The sequence below is a fragment of the Rhamphochromis longiceps genome, linkage group LG9 (genome assembly GCF_057381845.1).
Source record: "Rhamphochromis longiceps isolate RC_006_pf linkage group LG9, R_longiceps_female_GT1.1, whole genome shotgun sequence".
NCBI lineage: Eukaryota > Metazoa > Chordata > Actinopteri > Cichliformes > Cichlidae > Rhamphochromis > Rhamphochromis longiceps.
The window spans coordinates 22,756,495-22,781,992 of record NC_140565.1 but is presented as its reverse complement, the minus strand read 5'-3'; the positions used below and the strand labels follow the sequence as shown (position 1 = coordinate 22,781,992).

Here is a 25,498-nt window from a genome sequence, read left to right as displayed (position 1 = left end):
TTTAAAAGTATTGAGCACCCTAATAACTTTAAAAAGAGTAAAAGAAATAGGCTGGTTTTGGAACAGGCATATCAGTAATTTTCACACACTGTTAAATTCTTCGTTTTTCTCCACAACGTTCCTTCTTTTTGGGATTTTAAATCTATACTACTCGGCACTAACCGGTATAAATCCGTGCTAACCACCTGCAGCGAAATTAAGAGGATAAAGGCACCAGGCACCTCTAAAGAATCCAAAGAATTGCTTACTCCAAGGATAGATCATTTAAAAACCTGTTCATCTGTTTTTTCTTTTTCTTTTTTTGTCAAGGTCTCCTCAAGCCTGAAAACAGATAAATGTTCAAGACCTCTGGCCCAAACAACATTCTTAAAGTAACTATCCCACACAGGACTTGACCCCCAGTGAACTTTGTGAAAATCCAGCATTTCCCTCGTGTTTCAAATGTAAGCTTTCTTTTTAAACTGCATCATACTGCAAAAGTCACAATAATGCTACCTTACCGGGAGAAAACACATTTCAGCTGAAAAGTAAGTTTAGTTGTGCAGGTTTTGGCTCAAGGGTGATCTACTGAAAAGTACAATTCAACTTATTTTTAGATTGTGGGTGAATTTTAACTCTTTGGACTATGAAACTGAGCACCACTGTGCAATGGTGCAGCAGCTATAGAGCAGTAAAATGTTTCAGGGGCTTTAAGATAGTAGGTGGACTCAGGTGTGGAGGAAACCCATCTTGTTGAACCTATGAAGTCACTCAGTGCTCTCCTCTGAACACTTCCCTTTGTCCCTTTACTGTCAGTCTCAGTATCAGAGGTCCCCAGCCCACTAAGTCTCTTGTGACAGGGGTTTCAATTATGAATGCTACCTTTGACTACCTCTGTTATTCCGCTGCAGCCCACATATCCCTGCCTGCCACCACTCATGTGTGACTTGATGTATTGTCTCACTGTTTTCGCCCCTTTCAAAATTAATTGCAGTTTTATCTCCCTCCAAGATAAAAAAAAAAAAAAGCCTGCTGAGAACACAATAGTCTAAAAGTAGTGTGGATTCTATTCAAACAAAACAATTGAAACCACAGTGTTTTTTCCTCACTGTTTTTTGACTGCGGATGATTTTTAGTGGTGGCTCTTCTTTTATCTTTTGCCACAAGAGAATGAAGTATTACCTTCAATTACTTTTCCTGATTGGCTTCTGTTTTAGCAAACTCAGATCACACTCTGGGCATGGCCATTTTATTTGGTGTCTAATGACTTTTCACCTACTGTATTATAATATCCCCTGTCAGAAGCTCATTACATCTTGAAAATAATTCTTGTCGTTGTGATTAATGCAAATCTGAGCATAATTTACTTTGTCTCGGGCCACAGTGCAAACATCTTTACTGATACCAAGCAGACTTTTGTAAGTTTTAGCAACGAGCACCATTTGGTGACCTTGTTTAATTAATTCTGGCTGGCATTTTAGCAAACACAATCATCCTTGTCAGACATATTGCTATTGTCATCACAGCTGCAGGGAGAAAGGATCATTATTGTCAGCTACAACCAGTTGGGAATTAAAGCTGCACCTTGACCAAATAAAAAAATAATAGAAAGTTAAAATAAATCAGCTCAACTTTCTCAGACACTTGACAGCTTTGTCTTGTCTGGAATTAACAAGCCAGCTTTTTAAAAGAAGATCAGAGCTTAAATGTAAAGCTGCACTTCAGTTTAAGAGACCATTCAGACAGATTTAGCTAGTCATAGCTTAGCAGTAACTAGCTATTCAAATAAACTGGTGTACAAACAAAAATATTGTAACTTTAGAGCTTAGAGAGGAGCCTTTTTTAAAAACCTAAAAACAAGGTCAAAAGTTAAACAAAAGTATTTGATAGTGGTATGTGCTTTAATGTAAGCTGTAATCATTAGCATGTAGCTCTAAGGTTAACTAGCTTTGAAGCTAACATCATACAGGAACCAAGCTGTATTATTACTTCAGTGCCATTAAATAATTAGAATGCTAACTATGATATGCAGCTTTAGCACAGATTTTTAAGAATACAATACACATTACTGTGTAGTCTTGGCCCACCCTTTATTCATTTATATTTTGCTAGGAAAATGGGAAATATGTGCAGTGATTTAAACTGAGACATGTACAAATGCAGTATATAAACACAAAAACAAGTTTTAGCAATTCTGTAACTCAATATTTGGTATGAACACGTTTAGTATTCAACTCAGCCTGAACTCTCTTAGGCACGCTTTCTTGTAATTTCTTTAAGTAGTATATCCAGTTGTATGTTGTATGTGATGTGTAAATACAACACTGGTTCAGCTCTTGGGGTAGGTGCTTATTTTATGCTTGAATGATCCATAGGTCAGTGTTAAGTAGTTTAACAAAAAACAACAACAACAAAATCCTCTGAAAATGGTCAGAGGAAGGAAAGAAAAGCTTTGACAGACCCCTGAAAGCCTGAAGAACTATTACTCTCTTTTTTAATTACAAGAGTCTGGCTCCTTGGAACAAAAATATAAAGAAAACAGTTACTTGCAACTCTTGCAGAGTCTTCATTTTCATATGAACACTGTAAAGAGCAGTGTTAGTGATACAATAATTAAAATATAGTAAGTTGAATTAGCTTACTACAGCAATCAAACTCTGATATTAACACATGTCCTTGCAGCAGACAAATCAATGACTGCAGCCTTGAAAGGAGAAGCTGCTTCTGTTTACCATTTTCTAAAATCAATGACAATTTTCTCAAAGATTACTGACAATTTTAGGTAATCTGCCATCTGACTTGTATGATAAACAGTTAGTGCCATCAGATCGTGATTATCCACAATGTTGACTTGCCTTTCGCTCGACATACAAAAGGTTTAATGAATATTAGATTTAAATGCTGATTGAACAAACAGTGCAAGCGAACAAGCCAAAACACAGAGCTTCAGACTGCATCTGAAATCATGCTTTTCTATACACTAATAAATGAGTACACTAGTTACCTTAATAGTTACCATTTCCAATTATGTGCAGTTCATTTTAATTTCATTTATTCAAAAAAAAGTAGCCTCATTGTTCTTTAACCTCCTAAGACCCGAACTCTTCCACGGCATGCATTTTTAATTTCTCTTTTATATTTGGGCTGATTGCGACCCGTAAAAGCAAAGAATTACCAGATTTGGGTTTTTTTAACCTGATTTTTGTTTCTAAGAAAAATGAGAGCCACATATGAGGATATTCGTTTAAAATTTCAATAGAACAGTAGCAGTATAATCTCCTCGTAAGTGGATATCAGGCCCTTGTAGAGCAAAATTGAATATTTTGGTCTAAATAACCCAAAATGTGATGTCCACATATGTGGACGCCAGGTCCTAGGAGGTTAATTTGTGAAGTAAAGATCCTACACTACAGAATGGAAACCCCCAACAATTAGATTATCCTTTATAAGCAATAACTTGGCAACAATTGGCAACAATGGGAAGGAAGAACTCCCAGTTAACAGGAAGTCCTTCACAACAGAACAAACTCAGAAAGAGGCAGCCATCCATTATGAGACATAACAGACAGCATAGAGAGACTCAAGAAGAATGTTATCACTGCTAGTAATAATCATTATCATAGTCATAATATTATGCCTGTATTTATAAGTGGCATACTAAGGAGGAGTAATCCTGTATAAATGATGAATTAAGAACTCGCTAACACCTTACTAATACCTTAATAATGTGACATTATTTTATTTTTTATTTTATTTTGGTAGATTTTTTTTGTTTTGTTTTGAAGTTTTTTTAGTGTACTTTATGGAGCCAAAGCAGCGAGACCACCAAAGAATTTTCAGACAGTAGGAGGATACGTAGCCACTCATGGCAATGCCAACACAAGCTACAGAGTGTCCTCCTGTCCATGGTGTGACCATCTTCATCTGTGAGGAGAACAAGGAGTCTTGCAACCTTCATACGACCCACACAAAGCCCTGATCTCAGAGCCTGGAGTCAGTCTGGGATGTCTAGAAAGACACAGGGAGGCAGCCAAAATCCACACATATTGTCTCAACTTGTCCAGTAGTCTAGAATAACCTACCTGCCAAGTACCTTAAAAAGCTGAGTGCAGGGGGACTGACGAGAAACGGTTCTGTGTTATATTATTTCGACTAAAACAGTTACAGGATTTTTTTATTCTCCCTCACCTGTAGCGATTGGAATCCATACAGTAGTGTATGTGTACATGATCAGTATTTATAAACCATTTAAATCAAGACATAATATGTATCACTCTGCTTATATCATAATAGATTACAACACTTTCTATAATTTCACAGATGTGCTGTGATTTCAAACTCCAGGCTGTGACGCCACAACACTATTTCATTTTTAAGTGCGCGCTGACGTGCATGTGTGTGGGTTTGCCTCTGTGCTTTGAATATAGTCAGGATGACAGGCATAGCATTTACCTTGATGTTTACTGCTTTGAACTACTTGGCATTGGTAAAGCCTGGGCTGGGATTCACATAAGAAAGAGGCCTATTTGAACAAGCTCATCTGGGGAAAATACCAGAATGACATGGCTGACACACACACGGGTTTTGAATGGTTCCTCTCTGAGCAAGTGATGAGCATGAGACACAGCAATTCAATTGTTTCAAGTAAAACCCAGAAATGGGACCTTTTTGGGTCTTTGAACATCTTCCATTGGAACACATGGTCTCTCTCTCGCACTCTCTCTCTCTCGCACACACACAGACACAATGCATTTAAAGACGTTCACCTCGCTGTCAACTTTCTGCACCTTAAGTGATGTTTTAAAAGAGGCTTAGACAAGAGCGCAAAGTGTCACCTTTTATAGTCTACCTCTGTGTACGTATAATTTTATGTCTGGGGGGCAAAATCAAAGTGCAGTGTAGCGACTAACAATATCCCAGAATGACATCGGTGTACTGTGAATACAAGCAGACAGACTTTCAAACCAAACTTTTCGTCCTCGCATCTCTGCCCCTGCCTTTATGAGAGCTTTGTTTCATGACAAACAGCATAAGGGTAAATGTGTAAATCAAACGCTTAAAAACAGAAGAGTTAAAAACCCAGATGAGCCTCGAGATTTCCCTCTCGCACGTATCGTGTAATATCACTTCGGCAATAACGATAACAGCTGGTGGATCTGGGAGAGGGGTGGGAAAAAAAGGAAGACAAAACCCAAATGTATTTTGTACTGCATACATTTCTCTCCGCGCTACAGTTTGAAGCTAATCCTCCAACACCTTCCCAAATTGAGCAGTAGAAACCACTTCTCTCACATATTATTATGAATAATTTATTGCACCCTGTTTCAAAAAGCCTTGCAGAACATCCCCCTAACTATTTCTGGTGTAGCACTTTCTCACATTAGTTAAGTCTGCAGGTACACATTGCAGCTGTTGGTTTCTTGTGCAGCACTGTAAATGACATTAGGCTCTCACTGATAGCATTATAGTGTGATTGGTATATGTGTGCACCACCAATGTGCTGCCTCCCTGTCCTCTGCAAGGTGGCTTTCTATTCTGTTTGCTAAAATAGAAATATTAAAAGCTTAGACGTCTGTGTGTCCAGATGAAGGTCTTCCTACACCGTTAGATGGACTGTTGAAGCATACCTGCACATTTCCAACAGACATGTCAATATGCCCAGATGTCTGCAGCCTGTAGGTGCAAAGATAATACCTGAGCAAGTTATTGTCTCCTCAACCCGTTTCTGAACTCACACAGAGGCATCAGTGGATGTCTCTGCTCTGCCATCGCAGGTAACGCACTTGATCCTGGCATTTGTTTAACATTTCTCATCCCCACCTCTCTCCTGGTGACATGATGAAGTGCCGCATACCTCTGTCTGCCACTGTTTAAACACACTCATTGCTTTTCCGTCTTTTTTCTTTATTAGAAATGTGAAATGTGTCACAGAGGCAAACAGCCTAGCAGCGAGAGTAGAGGAGGACAGATAAGCCATGCAGGACTCAAGGCGGCTGTTGGAACATGTGTTACCCCGAGAAGGTACTTACAGGAGGGACACGCAGGCGAGACAGCATCTACGATTATCACCAGTGACCACGAGAGCGACTTACTTCAGTACGATCCTGAATTTGACTGCTTGTAGGGTTTTGTGTGTGTGTGTGACAGAGAGAGAGAATGAATCGATGCACGTCAGACCTCCCTGGTGAGATAACCATTAGCGCTGGCCTCACTGGGGGGATGTGACACGAGTTGTCAAATGGCACTGTGCGGCACGTAGCAGACGGCATGTGTGAAAATGTGTCCATTTACGCAGAGTTCAAGTAAAGGAAAACGGCATGTGCCAAAGTCAGGCTTTCCTTCAAAGAAAAGGTAAAGGTTTCATCCTCTGAGCGTCAGGGGAATACTCGTTTGGGTGAGTATGGGTTTAGATAGGGCTGACAGGTGTGTAACCAGGGTGTCTTGTATGAAAAAGCATGAACAGGTCTCTCTTCCAATCCACCAGAGACCAAGACAGATATGATTGCCGACTTAATGTAGGGACTGATTTTCTGGGGATTAACTTCAAGAGCCACTATTCATTTCTTACCAGTAATAAAACCCACACACCGGCAGTCGTAATAAAAGTCTCCCACCTTGCATTACTTCTGCATCTGTCGTGCATTGCTGCAACAGCAAGCCACTGCAGAAAGAATGAGTTAATCTGCTCAAAACTGAATCAGAATCCTGCAAGTTAGAAAAATTTACCTCGCGGGCCATGAGCATTTGCATGCCCTCTCGCAGGGAGGAGAGAAAACAGCGTCTGGGTTCTGAATAATTTTCTGATATTTGCAGATGCAAGTGTGCAGAGAGCACGACGTGAGAAGTGTCAAGCGTATTGTGGCCATGAGAAAAGGGGAAAGCCAAATGCACTCACAGTTTTAGTTTTGCAGCTAATCCTGCTTGGTACAATTACGCATTTAAGAGTTTTTGGGGGATGCTGTAAAATTGTCGAGTCAATCGGAGTGTGTTCTGCTTCAGGTTTCATCCCCGCGGGGCCCGTCTGGTTGGCCCTGCTTTTTTTGGGGGGTGGGGGGGGAGATGTGGTGGCGTCCGATGTGGCCACAGACCCAGGCTGGACAGCAAGCTCGTTTTTGTTCTCCCCTTCACATTGCCAACTCCAGCTGTCACACTGAGGGACAATAGAGGAGAGGAGGGGGTGCTCTCTGAATGGAAAAAATAAACTGGAGAGCGCCCCGTCACACAGCCCCCCTCCCCACGACTCGTCATCTGCATTTGACAGGACCCCCGTTCTCCTCTCTTCACCGCCCCTTTTCTTTTGCTTTCTCCTTTTCTCTGCTTGTGCTCTCCATAATCCCCCTTTCTCTCTCGCTCTCTCTCTCCCTGCTAAGTGCAGCTGTTACTCTCCATTGGATTTTTTTTTTCAGACTGATTGCTAATTAGGATAGCATTTTATTGAGTTTTATCCTTAAAACTTGTTAAACTTGCAATTTCCACCTCCTTTTCACTTCATTTTGGCAGCACTGGGAAGGAAGCGGAGAAAAGACTCAGCCAATTATAAGCAATTTTACTTTAGGTTGAGGTTTGGGTTTTTTTTTTTCCAGAATGCACCCAATCTATCTCCGATGCAGCATTCATATAGTTTACAACTACTGTACGGTGTGGTAGCCTCCAATAATAGCGCTCACTTCAGCTTTAAATGCAAAAGCCTACTTTGAAGAATAGACTACCCCATCTCCCTTATTCTGCTCACATAACTGAATCCCTGGGAGAGGGAGCAGAGGAAAAGCAGAGCCTGAGAAAACAGCAATTCACACACCAAACACAGAGACCCCTAGTAGCTCAACAAATGAGTGACTAGCCCTATGTCCATTCATATCGCCCCTCGGCCCGCAAGCCTATTAGCCAGGCATCGCTCCTTGAACATTCACTGTCGACAACATGTGGAGGCATCGCTATAGCAACCAGTGGATATGACATGTGCAATGGACGGGGACTCCTGAGCGGCTGAATATAAGGAGGGGCTCAGCCTTAACTAAATGATCGCAAAAAAAAAAAAAACCCAACCCCACCACCTCCCCATCTCTTTTCATTGGCACAGAGGCGCTGAAAGGACTCACTAGTGGGGCTTCTGCACATTCTTCCGAGGCTCGGAAAATCAGGCGGGCATATCCCACATTCTTCTCCCTTTTCTTATTCTCTTCGACTCTCCCTTTTTTGCCCCCTTCTCTTTTTTTTCTTCATCTACGTCTTTTGTTGGCGCTGGGGAGGGGGCACGCATGGGACCATCGCAGGGGAACTTTTGGAGAAGCGGACTGAGTGGGCGGCCGGGACGCGCAAACGCTTCTTGGAGCTGCGGCGAGCGTCAGTGGTTATCCGTGCTCTCTGGAATACAAGACGCAGCATCAGCTTCCGTTTACTGCGAAATGTGCGCTCTGCCCGGCGACATGGATTTGGGTAATTATCTCCTGGCTTGAAAACGCGTGTGTCTGTTTTGTGCTGTAATCAGTGTGCAAGTTTTAACGGTTAAAGAGAGAGAGAAGGATTGGCTTTGGGAAAAAAAATAACAAAAGAAAAAAAAAACTTGCGAACAATCACGGTGAAAGCCCGTGAGCGAAAATGGTTTTTCATCGAGATGCAGAATAATTTAGGAGCTCTGGTTTCAGTCTGAGCACATTTAATTTCGCTCCTTCTGCGCGATAGTTTGCTGAAGACCGAATCACGAAAAGCTGATGGCATAAATGTGATCGAGAATCGAAAGCATTTGGCTTCCAGTGTATGAAAAATAAATCTAATCTTACAGAAAGAAAAAAAAAGATTTAAAAAAATCCTAGGAAGCGGTGTGTTGAGTCTGCTGCTTTGATGGGAGCACATCTGGCTGCAGCGGACAAAGTTTCGAAGCAGGCTCATCTTCTTTGGTGCCGACAGCTCCAACTCTTAAATGTTGAGAATTAGAACTGGTAATTCCCCTCTTTGACTGCTCAAATATTCATTTTTAATCATGTGTTTTGTGACATAAATATCTATTTAATTCCTAGATTTATTTTCATCGTTTAAGTCTAGTTTAGGACTGGCTGACTTAAAAAAAAATCACATATATTGTATATATAAATGAATGAATAAAAGTAAGTCTAAAAATTATTTTCAATGTTGCCAAATTTAAACAACATTAGACACTTTTATTTTGGGAGATTTTTTTTCTTTTATTAATCACAGGTTCTCTCATGAATACAGCTTACATGGAGCTGATTTCATACCATTCAAATCTGCAATAGTAGCTGCAACTTCAAAAAGAAAAGACTTTGATTTAAGGTCTGGCGTTGTGGTGTTTGGAAGGATTTTCCTCTCGTACTTCTTAAAGGTATTGTGGCGTGAGTGAATGGATGGCCATTTGCCCCGACAGCACCACTCTGCCTGACCTTCCCTCTTATTATGTGAATAATCCAGAGCACCGAAATCCATCTGCCCCTTGTCTCCTCTCAGATTGGCTAATTCACCACACCAGACAGGGGCGATGTGAGCAGAGAGGAGAGCAGAGGGAGAGAGCCTGTTAGAGGCAGAGTTATAACCAGAGATAGGAATGGTGTTAAAATCATTTGTGTGTGTGTGTGTGTTCAAGAGATTTAACAAATACATTTCCAAAAAGATATAAAAAAAACTAAGCTGATGATTTATTCTGTGATGCTTCAACCAGGTGATATTTTTTATTAAATGCACATAAAACAAAAGGGGGTAAAATTCTAAATGTGATAGCTTGTGATTTTTTTTAAAAGAATAATCTCGGTTAAAAATATTCATTTAGTTATGAGGGAAATCTTGATGCAATTTTTAGTTGAACCAGACTCCAATCATGGGGTGAAAAATTAATACAAAATGTAATTTATAAAAAGCTGAAAAAAAGCTGAGGAACAAAACTCAAAAGGTAATTCTTCGCGGCACATCTCCTCCCCTTTTTTCCTCCTTTCCCCCCCCTTTTCTGTCTCTCTTCTAGTTTCCTTCCAGTTCGATTGCCATCTTCAAACACTCTTTTAAGATCACACTGCATTTCAAGTCTGTTCGCTCCCAAACATTTTTATTCATTTCAAGCTGACCAGGTAAATCGTTTTCGAGAATAAGCCACGTATTACGAAGGGCCACGTCCGTGATGAACTTTATAATAAATGTTAATTTATTTTTTTTCGAAATAAAAGATAGAGTTGTATTATTGTGCTACTGCTGGAAATCGGTTGAGGCAGATCTGAATCAGTAGGCACTTTGATTTCAGAGGCTTGAATCAGTGTAGCATCCTATGGTGCCAGATATGCTGGATGCAAAGTGGAAGGAGGCTTTTTAAGCTTCGATATTTTTATTTTTTGTGTGCGTGTTTATGTTAGAATGCATCTAGCAAATGAAAATAGTTTTCATTTCTAAAACATTGCTGCTGTCCGTGTATTCATTTCAATCACTAAAAACGAGAGACAATTCACTGGATGGAGGCCATTTCTCCCCTCTCTAACCGTATATGAGCCTCTTCAAACCTTTCGGTTGTTGTCCAACCTCTTAATGCTTGATTGAAACTACATGCTCGAGTCACCGCAATTGCAATCAACAGCAACTGTCGTCAGGCCCAACACAGTAATCGAAAAGACCCGGGCATCGGCACAACAGCTAAAACACTGGCAATTACGAGCCACAAGGTCAAACCGCATTGTTACTGGTGTGAGGTGAAGTGTCTTGTTTTGAAAATGGTATAACAAGATGTAGTCATCCTTCAGCCGGCCCATTAGACCCCTCAGGCTAAATGTCAGAGCACGACTGGCTGCTTTTTTTATTTCTTTTTTTTTTTTTTGGGGGGGGGGGGGTGGATTTGATTCATTCCACCCATCAATCTTTCAATATTGCATGCAGACAATTAGGAGCCTGCTGATGTATTCGTGCACTGTTATTGATATTGCCCTTTTGCAGATGCATAGCTATTGGCATGTGTGCAGCTGGTAAAATTTGATCAAAATCTGCAGAGATCTGGCTTTTACAGAAACGCCATGTTTTTACGTCAATCTCAGAGGACAGTGAGGATGATTTATGTGAGGCAAATTGTGCTGGGCCAAATTGCACCCCTCTGTTTTGCAGAGCTCAAAGCAAAGACAAATTGACAGGATGCCTATGCAATCAGCACAGGCAGTCTTATTAGCAGCTACATTTTAGGTATCTTTAATTATCCGTCTGCATTATTGCTCCTAATTATCACTGTTATGCTCTCAAAATATGTATCAGCGAGGCCTACAGGGGATTTATTGTTATAGTAAATGGCCACAAGTGGACCAATTATCAACACATAGGGCCTATTCTTTAACCTACACTGATAAAAATCTCTTAGATGATGTTACACCACATTAAACCTGGTCTGCTGTAGAAACTACTGTCTAAATTAACATGCAGCGTTGGTGTGAATCTTTGAAAAGCTTTTTTTTTTCCTTGTTTTTTACTGAACTGGTGATAGTAGTGTATGTGTGAGGGTCCAGTCTGCGCCGCCTGTGTCTCCCCAGTCCTGGTAGCCATTAGCTGTGCAGCTTGGGCCAGGGCCTAATCCAGCCAAACTCAGGACCAGAGGAGCTAATTAAGCAACAGCTTTTAGTATCCAGGCCTCCTGAAGCTGCACAGTGCCAGCCCGTGCCATGCCAGCACTAAATGGGGTTGTAAATATCTATAGTGGGGCACAGTGAGGAGACAGGACTGGACAGGGGCTTGTAATAGGGGTTGACTGAGTCTGAATGCATATTATCAAGCCAGAGTTAGAGCTCTCTAATGAGAATGGCCAGTCAGACAGTGGCAGTGGGTGGAAGGAAAGAGTGGGAGAGGAAGTGGAGGTAAGGTGACAAGGCACTTGCATCACTTCTGCATCCACATTTTTTCCCCAATACAAGCCTTCAGGTGAAAATTGATGCACTGCAGACTTGATATGGAGGTTGCTATAAATCAAAAGCGACTGCATCAGTCTGGGAAAAAGACAGACTGGCATCATTTACCGCTCTTGACAGCGTTTTTCTCTCTCTGTTTGTGTGCGTGTCCTCCAGAGGGGCAGCCTGACCCAGATCCCCGTGGTGAAGGAGACCAGGGTGGAGTCGGGCCAGTTCCTGCTGCTCTCCGTCCTCTGCATGCTCTTCATCCTGGTGGCCGTGGCAGTGTCGGCCACTTTCTTCTGCGTGCGCCAGCGCTCGCACCTACACATGAAGGAGAAGCTAGCCAGTCTGGGGACTGACACCAGTACTGATGCCACTGCAACCTATCAGGTAAGACCAGCCTCCTTGCTATGAGCCAGTCAGAGGCCGGGATTCTTATCCTGTGCTTTGCTATTGGAGGGAAGCACCCTCTGTTCAAATACGGCCGATCATCCAATTGGTTTGTGAGAGTTTGTCTGCTCATGTTTGAGTGACTCTTGTTCCACCTGCTTTTCGGGACCATTTTTTGATGCAGCGATTTTGTTGTTTTGTTTTATTTTATGTGCTATTAAATGTTTTAGTAGTTTAACAGGAAAATATTGTCATGTGTATTTAAATCTTTCCTTTTTCTTTGCCAGTAGCATTTTTCCAATAGATATGCTTACCCTTTCATGTGAATTGTGTGTGTCTGCGTAGGAGAAAGGGAGCAGACCGCCACTGTGACCTATTCCCTCAGTTCCTCCAGGGCAACAGGCAGCCTGGGCTGTATTGATTTTCAGAGTTGGGGCTCAGCTGTGCCCAGCGTGGCACTCAGAACACATTTATCTGCATGTCACGTTAACATTTTCAATATTTTATCAGGTTTTCACGAGGCTGATTTCCAAAGGCTGAGGTGTTATGGTGATGACCATTAAAAAAGATATCAAATAAAAAAATATTCAAATTAAGAATAGATGCAAAAATATTCTTTCTGAAATTCCACTCTTTGATTATCATAAATTAATGAAAATCGGTGCAAATTTAAGGTGAAATCCGGTACCTGTTCGTCCTCTGCTAGCCACTCTGCTGTCTTGTGGGTGTGTACTCTATGCTTGACATACAGAGTTGTTTGGGGAGAGCTGTCTGCAGTGGGAGGGTGTTATTGTAAAATGGCAGCATGGACTGTAGATTTTGTTTCCCCTTGGCCCTGTTTTCATTCTGATTAGTTGTCTGAAAGAAGGGGGTAATGGGGAGAGTGTAATCTCACGACCTGTGCTTCTCCCTGGGCTCCGTGTGTCTCTCTCCTCTGGCACTAACTGCATCCCACTCCCTTCTTATGGGACCATTTCTCAGCGCTGGTACAGCACAGGGCTTTGCAGAGATGTTGAGAAGTAGGATGAATTATGAGGTGGACCTGGACTGTGCCCTGGGGCCAAGGCCCAGGGCACTGCTTCATGCCTCTAATCATTAAAGTCCGATGGCAGAAAAGCTGATCCAAGACCAGAGCTTAGAGAGGCCTGTGCTCCAGAGGGAAATATCGCTATGATTCATCATGAGATAGCATGTGCTTTCACGAGGCATTTTCACTGGCCCGCCTGCCCTGACTGTTATTAATTGAGTATGGAAATGAATTCTGTGGAGCTGACTGCTTTGCCTCCCAAATTTAAACACGGTGGGGCTTACAGATTATAAATTTAACGTGGAAATATCCAGTGAAGCCACACCTTATTGTGGGGAAGCAGATGTAATATGTAAGCTTGCATAAATTCAGCAGATTTTCTTTCTAATATATATATTTATATATTTTTTTTATTATGCTTCAGCGCTGTCAACATGCATGGCCAGAGGCGTTATCATTTCTCGTTGCCCATTTATTCATACATCTTTTTTTGGGTGAACACAATAGCTCAGGAACGCTCTTGGCGAATTTCTTCAAATTTGATAAACTATCATCGGAGTGTTTTGAGTGAGATAGAGCGTCGTCACGGGGTGGAGTTTCATTACATGTGGCGCAAACGTGCGGTAGAGGGTGAAGTTGTGAGAGTTTGATGGTCGTATGTCAAAGATCAAGGTTACATCACAAGAGACTTTTAGGGACAGAATTTCACACAAATGTCTAACAAATACATAATGCAGCAACATTTTATATCCAGCCAGGTTTTCCAGCCATAACTCGGGAAAAGGAGGAAGAGACTGTGACTGTATTTCTGGAATTTACTGATGCAGAATTGATCTTTGGCATCCACCTTTAAAAGTCTTCCATGGGTCTAAACAGGCATGAATATAAACTCCAATGTAACTTGTTGGCCGAGGTATACAACCCTGTGCTGGTCATTTTAGTAGTTAATGCTCAGTCTTGAACTGTTTAACCCCCTGAGGTCTAAGTAACCAATAGTGATGGTCCTAACCATCAGAATATGTCATTTTAGAAAACAAAATAAGGGAAATAACACGAATAATTGTTATTATTATAATAATTATTCTAACTGACATGCATTAAAACTCATTTAATTGAATTTTGTCACTATAACATCAGGGTACAGTTAGGCTAAGTGTTGGGGGCTAGGATGACAAATTAGATCTCAGAGGGTTAATCCTCTGTCTCTGCACTGAGGCATGATGGGAGAAAAACTGACTCATTAAGACTACAAAGATGTGTGGTCTTAATAGAAGTGGCTTCGTAAGCGACAGGAAATGTTTATTCATTTATTTTGCAATAGTGGAACTTCATTTTGTATCTCCTTTGCTTCTCTGCAAAAAAAAAATCCTTTAAAAAAAGATTCTTCTTTTTTAAGTAGAGCACTTTTTGCTGTGCAGTTTGAGTTCACCGTGTGGATGTGGGGTGATTATGCTGTGAAAGATCCATTCTTTAGCGTTGAAGGGAGTTGTTTGTGTGGCAGCAAGGTGTGACATACTGAATTTATTCTGTAAGGGTTCCTCAACCATGTATTTTTGACATAATTAGTATAAGCTCCATAATCCACGAGGATAAGCCATTAATCTACAGTTAAGTGAGGACAGATCAACTCAGCCGAGATGCAGGATTTCACAAGGTGCATTTACAGAAACCAGCCCCTCACAGCAAGGATAAGCACATAAAGCTATTGTTACGTGCATGAAAAGAAGATAAATGCACAAGAGCTTGCAAAGAGGAAGAACTGCGCTCTTCATTATCCACTTCTTCACCATCGTCGTCTCCTGTAATCCCCAGGAGTTGTGTCGTCAGCGGATGGCGATACGAACATCGGAGCGCGTCGAGCGGCCGGAGACGTTGCGCCACTCTCGGCTCAACAGCGTGTCATCTCAGTTCAGCGATGGCCCCGCAGCCAGCCCGTCGACCCGCAGCAGCACCTCCTCCTGGTGTGAAGAGCCAGTCCCATCCAACATGGACATCTCCACTGGTCACATGATACTGGTAAGAAGCTTTGCCTTGACTCCAGAAATAATTTAAGTAATGATTCATGAGGTGGAAAAAGGGGGTAAAGAAGGAGATGAGTTATTAAATGGAGGTTGGCTGGTAACATGGCTTGTTGTCCAGCCCTCAGAGAGCATTTGTGGTTCTTAGCGTCTGACTGTTTCAACTGAACAAGCACAAGCATCCCTTCATGTCTCATAAATATGCACTTAACCTGCCAGGGTGGGTTTAGTCGAGTGTGTGAGACTCCTAAGCTATGTAAGTAGGGTCAGCTTTCAGTAGACAGTCACAAGTCTACATCAGACATTCCCAGCCTTTGGTATTGCACTTCACCAGAGGATGGTGAGTGTTGAGTTGCTACATTAATCATAAAAGTACAAATCAGGATATCCATAAAGCACGAAAAAGATGGCATCCACAAATACCTGCTCCAACAGTGCACGCGGGATGTCTTTAATGAGATCTGAGTGATCGTTTAGTAATGTCTGTCTAATGAAATAACTGTGATCAAATGCAGAACGCAGACTGTTGTGAAAACTAGCAAGAGAACTTGAGAGGTGAAAATTGTTAGCTGAGAGTGATGGTTTCAGGCTGCAGTTCTCAAGTTTTTCCTGGCATACCCCACTTCAGAAGGACGTTCACACGCACACACACAAACCCCACAGTTTTTAACAGTCATAAAAAATAAAAAGGATCCAAGCTGAAAGTGCAATAGCATCAGCAAACTCTATCCACCTGTTTCTGTCCCTCACCACAGTTTGAGAGCCAGTGGGTTAGGGTTAGTGGTACCTAATGAATGCTTGGGAAAATACTGTTACGGGTCATTAAATAGACAAATCGACAGCTAATAGTGGTGGGAAGAAGTCCGATGATATTTTCAAGTAAATAAATACGTTGACACTAAAGAAATTGTTTAAAATTCTTTGAAAGAACAACAAAAATGAGTGATCAGTGACTGAAATATCTACTTTTATATAATTAATAGGTTTAAAAATCTAATTTTAATGTTAAAAAATGAACACTGACTCAAGTACCTTATGATGTCATATGTATGTGATTCTGCGATACTCGATAAATGGCCATAAAGTCATTTACGATACATCGCGATATTCGCACAGAAGAGAGAATTTACTCACTGCATTGTGGGATTAATATACAAGTGTTGGCATTGTGTGTTGCTTCAATCGGTTAGCACCCTGATTTGCTTTCTCTGGCTGCCTGCTGCTTCTCAGCTATGCATTTATTGCTGCAAGCCAGTTAAGACCCTTGCACTCATTCGCTTTTTAGCTCCACCTTGAGGAGCCATGAGGTAATGTCTGTTATACGTCACGCCGCTTAGAGTGCCTGCATGGTTAAATGAAGATTGCCAGTGTAATGTATTTTGTACTACACCTAATTTGGAATATTCTGGCATACTGGAGCCAATCCAGTATAGAAAAATGTTTGCTGTCACTTCCTTTTATTTGTTTGATGAATTTGTATGCTAGTGTCTGATTTTAAGACGTCCTGTATGAATACCAACAGCTTTATTTCTCTCTGTTTATCTGTCTGGATGGTGTTTTTCATCCCTCTCTCACCTCATTCCCTTCAGAAACCTGTTATCTTTGTTTTTTGTTTTTTTCATTACTCTTCCTGCTGTTTTCTCCCTCCTGCTTTTATCTCGGCTCTGGCGTCTTTATATATTTTTTTCTCCTCCTCCTCCAACTTTTTCTTCCTACTTCTGTCTCATTTTCCCTCTTCATCATTCCGTCCTGGTTCTCTCTCCTCTCTGTCATTTTCATCTCTTACCGCCTCCGTTTTCTCTTACCGCCGCAGCAAAATAAGGTAGACAATGTTTCGCGTGATGAGAGCGGCACAAAAGTGAAATATCATTACCCATCTGATTGTCATTTGGATGTTTTAGAAATATTGTTCTTTTTTTTTTTTTTTCGTTTGATTGAAAAAGCTCTTGGTTGCCAATACTTCCACAAACACACAATGCATGGTTTGATTTTGCACAACTTTTGCTTCATTCATTTGAAACAAGCTTGATAAAAGAGATGGATAGATGCCTTGCAGTGTTTCCATTAATGGAGAGAGCATTCATCACACTGCATGTCTAGCTTTTATATTGGGAGGCTATAATGAATGAGAGTGAATCTGAGTAATGCCTTGTATTGCTGGTAATAGATGGGTTTTGTTGCACTCGTCAAGGCTTGTTTGTGAAGCCTCTTTTGAAAACATTGACAATAGAAAAGCATTTAGCCTTGCAAATAACAAAAGAGCCACTGTGAATCATTTCTAGGAGCTGTTATTATTAGCCCTAGTTTCTTCGCAGCAGCAACGCAAGCGCTTCGCTGTGGAAAGGTAAAACACTCTGGGGCCTTTACTTCTCTTTCATGGCCGTGATTGACATGGAGATGTCCTATAGGGGCCTCTTCTTTAAAATTCCTCCACCATCTCACATGAAACCATGTGTGAGATTGCCTTGTTATCACTGATCTCAGACCTATATTTTCCGATCTCTGCTCTCCTCTCATCTCGCCGCTCCCGCTCTTTGGAGCTCACACCGTGTGGAGAAGGATGATGAATACCCAGCTTTCCAAAGCACACATGCTGGGGGTTCTTTTTTTTTCCTTCTTGAGCCCCAAACACCTCACACACACACACACACACACACACACACACACACACACACACACACACACACACACACACACACACACACACACACACACACCACTTCTGCGAGAGTGCCGTCAGGATAAATGAACTACGATGTTGTGTCCCACTGTGTGGCCCACCTTAAGACTTGCATAACGACTTCCAACTTCAAAACCAAAATTGGATGCCTCTGTGTGCTGAGTCATCTGCTGTGCTTTCCAGAGCTTTGGCACACCTCTGGTGTCTTACACTTGTTTTTTTTCTTCTGTTTCAGCTACACTGTGATGCCATAACCTCTACATTTTATGTATGTAAAATAATTAAGAGATGTGTAAAAAGGAAGCATGTGCCACTCTGTGATTCTGCAGCTTTTCAGCACCACGGACAGGGGTTCACAGGCACCAAACTTGTTTTCCGGCCTTGCAAAGCAAAACACCCCTCAGCAGGTTCTCCTGCTGTGCAGGAACAGGGTCAAAATGTTGATGCCGTTGCTGTTGTTGTAGTTTTCCCTTGGCTTAATCACCTCTCTCTTAAAAAAAAACTGAAAAAAGAAAAAAGAGGGGAAAGAAATCAATAATTAAGTAGCTGGAGGCCCTTTTTCATTATTGTGTTGAGTTGTTATTGTTCTTTTTTTTTAAATGATAAATTATTTGCTCAACAGGATAATAGACTCAGGCAAAGGAAAAATAGCCACTGACTTGTACAACATGTTCTGCCCTCAGCGTTTTTGTGGGGGTTTTTTCTTTGCAATTTTATATTTAGTTGGGGGGGGGGGGGGGGGGGCAATTTGCTGCCTCATTTAAAGCAACACAATGAGTTCTTTTCATGTAGCTAATATTAGTCACACAAATCACAGTACACGTTAATGCTCTTTTTCACGTCTCGCAGCTGTTCGACATATCATAAAGGTCCCTGCACAAACTGTTCCCACCATTGTTTGTTTTAATTTGACAGCAGAGCCTGACAGTAATGTGTTACCTGTTGTGTCTGGCTCCCCTGGTCGTCCCTTCATCCTGATTTCACCCAGCACCCTCTGCTGCTGAGGAGACTGCTTAGGAAGGATTAGACATTGTTTCCCTGACACCCAGGCCTCCCATCCCAGCCCTCTGATTGGCAGACATAATCCCCCCATTCACTAAACCTTCGTTACCCTGTCTCTGGAATACGCCGTGGTCCACTGCCTCCTCCTAGAAGCAGGAGGCCTCGATAAGGGCCTGCTGGCTGTATTGCATTAAGTTGCGAAAATATGAATTTGGAATGCAATCGATTCAGGGCATCGTTTGAATAGAATGGGATGCAATTCAGAGTGGATATATCAAGTACATGGAGATGTAATATTGGTAGGGGAGGTGGAATGCTGTCAGGCTGGCAAGCAGAGAGTACTTGTACAGGGTGACAAGAGCATAGTGGTGACAGGCTCTGTCAAGTGGCCATAATGGCATGCTGTCATTTTCCTGGGAAGACAGCGCTGTATATGTGTATATGTGTGTGTGTGTGTTCTAGGCGATGCACATCTCAGCACATGCAAATATACATGTGTTAGAACTGACTTTTTTTAATAATTTAATTTTTTTGCATGCATAAAACAGCAGATTCAGACTGGGAAGTAGAAGAGTAGAAATTTACTGCAGTATTTTAGGACGATCACTTCTTGTCATTAATGGGTTCAGATAGGGCATACTGTGCCACCGTTTTCTCTCATTATGCAGCTGCATTAACCACAAAAGCTGCTTTTTTTTTTATTGTTCTCAGCCTGGTCGTGTGTAACACCTTTTGCTTCTGTGGCCAACAATAAACTCTGATTTCCATTGTGTGCAGGATTTGTAATTTTCTTTTAAGCGCTAATATCCTTCTCAGGCATGCAGAGGACTTCTGAATTCATCACCAGAATAATTGGCTATTGTGTTTTTGGACAAGCTTATTTGTGATTATCATCTATGAATATATATATATATTAATGTATACTATGCTGCAAAGACTTGGATTCTCGATGACAGGCAGAAGTGAATAAGTCGGATTTGTGACAATGGAGCGTCGCCTCTCTGCTCGGCCTACCTATACTGCTTTTAATACGGGATGAAAACCCGGCACATCTGGGTATCACTTTCATTGTATTAGCCAGCTGATCCCTGACATCAGTTTATGAGTCTGTAATCTTCTGTCTCACACAATAGCGGACTAAACCATTTAACCCCGCCGAGAGGGGAGCCATGATACAGGAGAGAAAGTGCAACACTGTGCTATGCTAAAAAAGACTCTTCTTGCCAGCTACAGCCTCTAAGCTCCCTAAGACTTGCCCTGGTTTGGGTGAATACATACACACACACGCACATACAGAGGCCTATATCCCTCCCCCTTCTCTTTTTCCATCTTTGTCTCTCTAGCGAATTCAATTTTGTCTTCTCCAAGCGACAGCTTAAATGCAGACAATCTTATCAGCGGCTGTGCAAGCAGTGAGGGACGTGATTGAAACACCCCTGAAGTATTTCCAATGCAGACAAACCTTTCAGGGAGTCTTAATTGTGTGTGTTTTTTTGTTTCTTCTCGGTCAAACACACAAACACACAAAGATGCCAGCATTAGCACACCTTCCCCACCTAGATCTTCAGCAGCCTCCTCTTCATTTAGCTGCCGTGCTGTACAGCAGCTTAGAATAATAATGCGACATGACAGCTGATCAATGCTTGAAGGAGGATGCTGTTGTTTAAGGTTTAGTGTTTTTGCTCTAGTTTATTTATGGGTTAGAAAATACAATGAAGCATTAACATCGAGCATTAACCAGAAACCTCCAGTGAGGTAAAGGTGAAGTGGGGTTTTTTTTTTTGTTATTTTTACTTAATTAAACCAAATTCAGTGCAAAAACAAATCAGATTTCTTTGTTGTAGCCATATCTCGAGCTGAACTCTTGCACGGTTCTGGCTTGTCGTTTGAAGTGGTGGCTGAGGTGGTGTCTGTTTTCCTCTAGTCATACATGGAGGACCACTTGAAGAACAAGAACCGTCTGGAGCGTGAGTGGGAGGCGCTGTGCTCCTACCAGGCAGAGCCCAGCGCCTGCAGCGTGGGCCAAGGCGAGCAGAACTCCAAGAGGAACCGCTCTGACGCCGTGGTCGCATGTGAGTCCATTCAGGTTGTTTGGTTTGTTTGTTTTTTGTCTGCTTTAGTGTTTTTTTTCTGCAGGAATGTTAGTACGATCCTCAAGTCTGGAACAGTCCAGGCAGGGTCATGTAGCTTCATAAATGTTGTTGATGTATTTGTGAACAGATGCTCCAAAGAGGAACATAAAACCATTTGGGTAAACATGCCAAAACAACACTGTGGAAAATATGCTTCAAACATGAACAAATAATTAGTAATTAGTAATCTAGCCAAAGAGCGATATTTAAACTGTTTTTTCCAGAAACCCCATAAGTGTCTGTCAGTGTAGTGAGAGGAGACTCCCTGCTGCATCTCTCGAATCCTCTCGATTAAAGCCAAAGAGGATTTTCAATGGGGACAAATGCATACCTGTTTGAGAGTCACCGAATATCAAAGTTAAAAGTTGTACTGGGACTGGGCATCTCCAAAAAATTTGGATGAAGTGATGTTTTTATGATTTTAAAGCAGTTTGAATGTGACTATAACTGCTTTCTTGGCTAATTCTTGCAAGTGTATCCAAAGGACGCATCAAAACCATCCAAAGGTTGAAATGAACATTGATCCCTTGTAATTAAAGTATTATTACTAGCTAGCGTTACCATGAAGGACAAAAACATTATTTCATGAGAATGTTTTGCTTTATTTCAGCCCACCACTACATTTTAGCATTAGTTCACACATTTTAAAGAAGAGAGAGACGCAATAACACGACAAAAGGTTTGTTAGGCAGAGCTGAGAATTTCTCATTAGTGGAGAAATTCCACTCACTGAACTGTGATTTTCAGTTAGTTCAGAATGAACTGGGACCCAAAAACGTAACACTGGAGGGTGAATAAGTCTTTCTTTAAAGCCGAGCTGCTCTGCTTACTTTTTAAACTCTAGATTTTTTGGATGATTCACAGTTCAAAATGAATATTAAGTATTATCTTATGCGGTGCTTTGATGCAGCATCTCAGTCTGCAACAAGTCATTTTAGCTCCTTTCGCTTTAAGCCAGCTTTCTTCTGATTGGCTGCACCTCACAAATAACCTCTGTTCACAGCTGTGTGTGCCTTAGATGACCATATTAGGGATATCCTCTCTCTTTGAAAACATAGGCTCCAAGACTAGAAAAAAAATGCTCAGAGCAGTCTGAAGTCTGGGCTTCTGGATTAGAGGGGTCACATGCACGTAAAGCGATGTCATTTTTTGAAACTTTGGCCCTTTATAGTATTTGTAACAGTTGTACAAAAGCCTATAATTTTATTGAAATAAATGTAAATCATGCTTTAAAATGTGACCACCAAAATAAATGAACACAAGCAGACCTGCACCAAAATTTGCTGTAATTCACCCAAATGAAGCTCCTGAGATAAAGGTGAATGGAGCCAAACAGCAAAATTAACTGTTTACGCCTCCTTCTAGACAAACTGAAATTACATTATACTTATGTCTGTTTGTTTATCTTACGTGGGAGCTGAGTTGGCCCATAAGTTGTGAGCAGTGTGCTGATGTATGGCAATTATGGCAGTTAAGGATTTACAGCTCGATGTCCGTCCTTGACAGCACAGTTTTGAAATTCAATTCAATTTTACTTATATAGTGCCAGCTCACAACAACATTCACCTCATGGCACTTTATATTTTAAGTTAAAGACCCTACAATAATACAGAGCAAACCGGAGCAAGCACTTGGCGACGGTGGTAAGGAAAAACTCGCTTTTAATAGGAAGAAACCTTTGGAAGAACCAGGCTCGGCCATTTGGTGGTAGGGTAGGAGTGAGGGGAGTGAGACTGGGAAAAAACAGACACAGTGTGAAAGAGAGCCAGAGAAACGACAACTACTACGAACACTGGGAATCTCAGTCAAAACAGGAGGTTAACATGTGAATAAGTAGCATCAGTGACGCCTCCTTATTTGAAGAGTGAAATCAGAGCAGTGAAAGTTGTGTCACAGCTCGCTTTGCTGGGATTTCCCAGTTAGTTAAAGTTAATCTATTATGAGTCATATATATTCTAATAATCACCAGAACATAAAACCTGCATGTACACACCCACCATTCAAATGTGATGCTAAACACTGAAAAATCTTCCTGACTTTGACCCAAAATAAGGTTCTGGGTGTGAGAAAGCTTTATTTCTGACACCGTCTTACTTGTTGCACAACTGTCCCATAAATTTCCATTCAGGATTCTCCAAGTGCCTTTTTTAAATATATATATATGTGTGTGTGTATGTGTATATATATATAAAAAAAAAACACCCAGCACGCCCCTGCGGGCGGTTTATCCTTCAAGCTCGGGTCCTCTACCAGAGGCCTGGGAGCTTGAGGGTCCTGCGCAGTATCTTAGCTGTTCCCAGGACTGCGCTCTTCTGGACAGAGATCTCCGATGTTGTTCCTGGGATCTGCTGGAGCCACTCGCCTAGCTTGGGAGTCACCGCACCTAGTGCTCCGATTACCACGGGGACCACCGTTACCTTCACCCTCCACATCCTCTCGAGCTCTTCTCTGAGCCCTTGGTATTTCTCCAGCTTCTCGTGTTCCTTCTTCCTGATATTGCTGTCATTCGGAACCGCTACATCGATCACTACGGCCATCTTCTTCTGTTTGTCTACCACCACTATGTCCGGTTGGTTAGCCACCACCATTTTGTCCGTCTGTATCTGGAAGTCCCACAGGATCTTAGCTCGGTCATTCTCCACCACCCTTGGGGGCATCTCCCATTTTGACCTCGGGACTTCCAGGTTATACTCGGCACAGATGTTCCTGTACACTATGCCGGCCACTTGGTTATGGCGTTCCATGTATGCCTTGCCTGCTAGCATCTTGCACCCTGCTGTTATGTGCTGGATTGTCTCTGGGGCATCTTTACACAGCCTGCACCTGGGGTCTTGCCTGGTGTGATAGACCCCAGCCTCTATGGATCTTGTGCTCAGAGCTTGTTCTTGTGCTGCCATGATTAGTGCCTCTGTGCTGTCTTTCAGTCCAGCTTTGTCCAGCCACTGGTAGGATTTCTGGATATCAGCCACCTCCTCTATCTGCCGGTGGTACATACCGTGCAGGGGCCTGTCCTTCCATGATGGTTCCTCGTCTCCCTCCTCTTTCTTGGGTTTCTGCTGCCTGAGGTATTCACTGAGCACTCGGTCAGTTGGGGCCATCTTCCTAATGTATTCTTGGATGTTCGTTGTCTCATCCTGGACTGTGGTGCTGACACTCACCAGTCCCCGGCCCCCTTCCTTCCGCTTAGCGTACAGCCTCAGGGTGCTGGATTTGGGGTGAAACCCTCCATGCATGGTAAGGAGCTTTCTTGTCTTTATGTCAGTGGCTTCTATCTCCTCCTTTGGCCAGCCTATTACCCCAGCAGGGTACCTGATCACGGGCAGGGCGTACGTGTTGATGGCCCGGATCTTGTTCTTACCATTCAGCTGACTCCTCAGGACTTGCCTGACCCTCTGCAGGTACTTGGTGGTTGCAGCTTTTCTAGCGGCCTCTTCATGGTTCCCATTCGCCTGTGGGATCCCCAAGTACTTGTAACTGTCCTCTATGTCTGCAATGTTGCCTTCTGGTAGTTCAATCCCCTCAGTTCTGACTACCTTCCCTCTCTTTGTTACCATCCGACTACACTTCTCCAGTCCGAACGACATTCCAATGTCATTGCTGTATAGCCTGGTAGTGTGGATCAGTGAATCGATGTCTCGTTCACTCTTGGCATACAGCTTGATGTCATCCATGTACAGGAGGTGGCTGACAACTGCTCCGTTCTGTAGTCGGTATCCGTAGCCAGTCTTGTTAATGATCTCACTGAGGGGGTTCAGGCCTATGCAGAACAGCAGTGGGGACAGAGCATCTCCTTGGTAGATCCCGCACTTGATGGTGACTTGTGCTATGGGCTTGGAGTTGGCCTCTAGTGTTGTACGCCACATCCCCATTGAGTTCCTGATGAAGGCTCTTAGGGTCCCATTGATCTTGTACAATTCTAGGCATTCCAGTATCCAGCTGTGGGGCATTGAGTCATAGGCCTTCTTGTAATCAATCCAGGCAGTGCACAGGTTGGTCAGTCTGGTCTTGCAGTCTCGGCTGATTGTTCTGTCTACCAGTAGCTGGTGTTTTGCGCCTCTGGTATTCTTGCCAATTCCTTTCTGTGTCCCGCTCATGTATTGACCCATGTGCCTGTTCATCTTAGCCGATATGATGCCTGACAGGAGCTTCCATGTAGTACTGAGGCAGGTTATTGGTCGGTAGTTGGAGGGGACCGGTCCCTTCTGGGGGTCCTTGGGGATCAGGACCGTCCGGCCTTCAGTTAGCCATTCCGGGTGTCTCTCGTTAACTAGCAGCTGGTTCATTTGTGCTGCCAGACGCTCGTGGAGTGCAGTCAGCTTCTTCAGCCAGTAGGCGTGAACCATGTCGGGCCCTGGTGCTGTCCAACTCTTCATACTGGAGACCCTTTCTTGGATATCTGCCACTGTGATGGT

The 25,498-nt window shown here is 42.4% G+C and overlaps 1 protein-coding gene across 1 annotated transcript in view; it reads left to right on the top strand.

Moving 5' to 3' along the window:
- Positions 1–25,498, top strand: part of ptprn2 (protein tyrosine phosphatase receptor type N2) — a 165,360-nt gene that overhangs the window by 121,491 nt on the left and 18,371 nt on the right. Inside the window, exons 12-14 of the mRNA XM_085418892.1 lie at positions 12,012–12,227; positions 15,067–15,270; positions 20,879–21,026. Of these exons, the coding sequence (XP_085275018.1) occupies positions 12,012–12,227; positions 15,067–15,270; positions 20,879–21,026 (568 nt within the window). The remainder of the gene's footprint in view (positions 1–12,011; positions 12,228–15,066; positions 15,271–20,878; positions 21,027–25,498) is intronic.